Source organism: Adiantum capillus-veneris, chromosome 21 (assembly GCF_014529385.1).
Source record: "Adiantum capillus-veneris isolate H3 chromosome 21, ASM1452938v2, whole genome shotgun sequence".
Classification (NCBI taxonomy): Eukaryota; Viridiplantae; Streptophyta; class Polypodiopsida; order Polypodiales; family Pteridaceae; genus Adiantum; species Adiantum capillus-veneris.
This window is the reverse complement of record NC_140951.1, coordinates 74,320,907-74,324,776: the sequence shown is the minus strand read 5'-3', so window position 1 is coordinate 74,324,776 and position 3,870 is coordinate 74,320,907. Positions and strand designations below refer to the sequence as shown.

At 43.5% G+C, this 3,870-nt stretch overlaps 1 protein-coding gene across 1 annotated transcript; it reads right to left on the bottom strand.

Moving 5' to 3' along the window:
• Positions 1-627: 627 nt before the first annotated feature.
• On the bottom strand, positions 628-3,557 carry LOC147431160 (uncharacterized). Its single transcript, XM_086493812.1, has 6 exons — positions 2,862-3,557; positions 2,699-2,769; positions 1,543-1,672; positions 1,110-1,220; positions 884-936; positions 628-796 (listed from the first exon to the last, which is right to left on the bottom strand). The coding sequence occupies exons 1-6, from the start codon at positions 2,934-2,936 to the stop codon at positions 715-717; spliced, it is 522 nt and encodes a 173-aa protein (XP_086349938.1). The 5' UTR covers positions 2,937-3,557; the 3' UTR covers positions 628-714.
• Positions 3,558-3,870: the final 313 nt, after the last annotated feature.

Here is a 3,870-nt window from a genome sequence, read left to right as displayed (position 1 = left end):
CAATCTTTGTAGTTCATTCCAATTTTGTCTAATCTGAAGACATAACCTGATCTAAACTAACTCTAACCAACCAACCTACAATAGCTGTCATAAGAGTTCCAACCTTCAACCAATGTTAGATTTTCTCTCTAATTGTATTGCCATTCATGTATGAACAATCATGCTTCGCTATACACGGTGATTTATCAACAAGTTAATTTCTAATTTTTCGATGTTATATTGCCAAGTACTATTCACATTTTATACAAGGCAAGAATTGTAGAATACTATGTAGCAGTATGACAATCAGTACTCCTCTTCACACTTTATACAAGGCAAGAATTGTAGAATACTATGTAGCAGTATGACAATAAGAAATAGCCTGTAGCACATAAGCCAAACCCTTGAATGTGCATCTGACAAATACCCAACCTCAGACGAAGTATATGCAAGCCACGAGTCACAACTTCCACGTACATATATCATGGCATTGTTTTAAGTACAAATAGAGTAGAAAAGAGTAATTTTCATTCAAAAAAGGAGAATCCCAATGAAGTAAGTTACGTGTAGCATAGCTAACAGACAGCTTAATGGGAAAGCAAAAGAATCATGGCAAGCAATTGGCCTGATCATCCAAACACCACAGTCTGCATAATCACCAAACAAGACATATCCATCCATCACTCGCTATACAACACATAAAGGAACTATATCTCCTCAATACAAAGCCATAACCTACTTGATGCGTATGTAGGGACCACATCCCTGGGAGCACCAAACCTCGCCTGCTTTCATTTTTATCTCATCAAGGCCAAGCCTACTCGATACAAAAACAATGAAAATTCATCTCCCCATTCATACAGTACCATAATTTTCCTGAAATTGCAAGCCTGTCTTCGCTTACCATGATGGCAAGCTTGTCTTTCTGGCACAAATAAAGACCTTCCATTGCCACCACTTCAATAGCAATGAGGCACAGAACATTTAAGACGAATACATACATGTCAAGTGCTCCCAAGTAGACATCATCCCCTCACTGAGAACTCATCTTGCCAGGAAATTTTCCTCTTTCCCACTCTCTTTGGTTGTAAAACACCATTCGAAGCCTGCTTAGAAGAAGTTTTCAGCACGCCTACAACGTCCTGATGTTTAGAAGATGATATTAAGTTGGAGGGCACCCTGCTTGAAACATTTAAAGATTGCGAGTTCAAAGCTTTAGACTGAAAATCCCCCCCAAGCACCTGCAGCAAGTAAAAAGATTTATTGAATTCATATAAATAAAAAATGACTTCATGAGAACCATATTCTCTCTCAGAATGCAAAATATAGGCTCCCGAAAAAATAACAAAAACACCTTCATCAGGCTTTTTTTTCAGACTAAAAACAACAATGAGCACACACACACATGGCATTCTTGCGCCTCCATTATCATCATCATGTGCAAGAATGGACGAGCACACACATGGCTTAGCTCGGCCATCACCCTAGGTATTTCAAGCAGCAGCTTGCTACAGTCCTGTGGTGATAGTAGATGTTTATGCAGACATCGTAGAGAAAACTAACCAATCTTCCGGTAGAAGCTCTGGATGGCCCAAAAATATATTGAGCGCCTTCTCCGACAGCTTCCCTAGTGAGATAAGGATCTGGTATTCTCATACTTGCTCTCAACATTGAAGCCCTTCTCTTCAAAAACCTGATAAGTGATTAGAGAGACGTCAGAGCCATCACGGTTCAAACAACTTATGCAGACCCGTACTCCCAATCAATCAATCCCAAAAGGATCAAAAGCACATTTACATGGAGAATAGTACAAAGAGCAAGAGGCATACAACCTACATACTACATCCAAAACGAAAGCAACACAACGCGGCCATTGGCTTTAAGAGCAACATATTGCTAGCACATGCAGACATGAGTTTGCAAAGAAAAAGGAGGGAAACACACGCACAAAAGGCAAACACAAAATGCTTTCACTCAGAAAGAGAAAATGTTTCAAACAAATCCTTTGATACAAACTGCTGGCCGGACGTGTTGGGACTCATTTCTTGAAGACAAAACGCTTGGAGAAGATAACTACGTTCTCCTGACACTAGACACCAGATAGTCACCTTGCATCGTTAGATAGAAGTAACCATGTCTGCAAAATGGTCATCTTGACTACACAGGTAGCACTTGCTTGAAGCCCAAAGTTAAAAACGATCTCATGAAGCAGCTTAATGACACAATGCTTGTTATTGCTTTGATGAATGCTTTTTCGATATTTGTTTTCAGTAGCACTACCATTGGGACAGAGGCAGTGTTCCGGAAAGGTTTGCCTCAGCATAGCCTAAAGCTGGTTGAAAATCCATTGGCCAGTTACAAACCAAGGCAAAAGGCAGAAAACACAATAAAAGAAACATGAGAATAGTTCAAAAATGCAGCAAAACATGAGAATAGTCAAAAATGCAAAATTCTACTTCTGCTCTCTCTCTCTCTCTCTCTCTCTCTCTCTCTCTCTCTCTCTCTCTCTCTCTCTCTCTCTCTCTCTCTCTCTCTGTGTGTGTGTTTCCTATCGTTGGTGATCTAGACTCCTATGGCAGTTCGCGACATTTAGGGAAAGGGACTTACCCGACCCCCATTCAACGCCATGTCCCCAAACAACAAATCATACACTGCCACAAACAATGGTACAGAAAATTGATCTCAAAGAAAAAAAACACAAACGGCAGCTTGCACTCACTTAATCTCAGTTTGTAGACGGAGCTTGTTCTCTTTAGCCTTCTGCAAGAGAGCTGCAACTTCTGCCGCTTCCTACAAACAACCCATGAGGAAACCTGCAGAGTCAGAAATATCCTTCACAATCACAGAGCGAATCAAGTCAGGATAAACATGCTTGAACTCACCGCTTGAAGCTCGTCAAAATCCTGCTCCAGCGCACCGTACATTAGCACATATTTGTCATCATAATCACAATCCATTGATCTCTGAATGCTTGCATGGCCAGAAAGCAAGCTTACAACAAGACTTTCACCCAAACACGAGGGTAACAAGGGCTTCCCACAACCGAAAAGGCAAAGGCCAGAATTAGCAGAGATATGAATTTGAATGGGGCGGGTTACAGATCCTATCGAAACCCTTGTTCTGTGTGTGTATGCGGGTGGGTGTGTGTGTGTGTGAGAGAGAGAGAGAGAGAGTCCGTCTTTTTAACGCAGTTTCCCTAGTTTACTCTCTCTCTCTCTCTCTCTCTCTCTCTCGGGCATGCATCCAGAACTCTAGCACGGAGGCGCGACACTTTCGATGGACGGGAGAGCAGAGTAGGGCTGACCTCCTCAGGGAAAAGGAAGGGGGGATCGTGTGGCACACAATAGCGAGAGGGAATTTTTTGTGTTGGTGGGTGTGAAGACGTCCGAAGAGCGCACAGGGCACCTACGCAGGTGGACTCCGATGCCGCAGCAGGAGAACAGAGCAACGTGGAGCCCATCCCTGTCTCTCTCTCTCTCCCTCGCCCCCTTCCCTTCCCTTCCCTTCCCTTCCGACTTGGGAGTGGAGAGTCTGGAGACCTCTCTCTCTCTCTCTCTCTCTCTCTCTCTCTCTCTCTCTGTTTGTGCGTGTGTCTCTTTTGTGGCTCGTAGCCTCTTAGCAATGGTAGCAATGAAGGAGAGGCATCACCAACGGGTGCTTTGCCACTGCAATGGCGATTGGGGAGAGAGAAGAGGTCGTTCCGTTCGGTGGAAAAGCACAGCCTGGCCTACAATGGCCCACCACGACCACATTGCAATGGAGGGCCTCCTTAGGACACGGGCATTGAGGGGGTGGGATTAACGGTGAAGGGAAGGAGAGCCGTAGATCATGGCAAAGTAATCTCAGGTTTTCGAAATTACGAGAAGTAATCTCGAAGATTACTCAAACCCA

Excerpts from the sequence above, each read along its gene's own strand:
- LOC147431160 (XM_086493812.1), bottom strand. The coding sequence starts at position 2,936 with ATGGATTGTGATTATGATGACAAATATGTGCTAATGTACGGTGCGCTG. Across the intron at positions 2,770-2,861 it reads ATTTTGACGAGCTTCAAGCG|GAAGCGGCAGAAGTTGCAGC; the intron begins GTGAGTTCAAGC and ends GGTTGTTTGTAG. Across the intron at positions 797-883 it reads AAGACAAGCTTGCCATCATG|GCTTGGCCTTGATGAGATAA; the intron begins GTAAGCGAAGAC and ends TGTATCGAGTAG.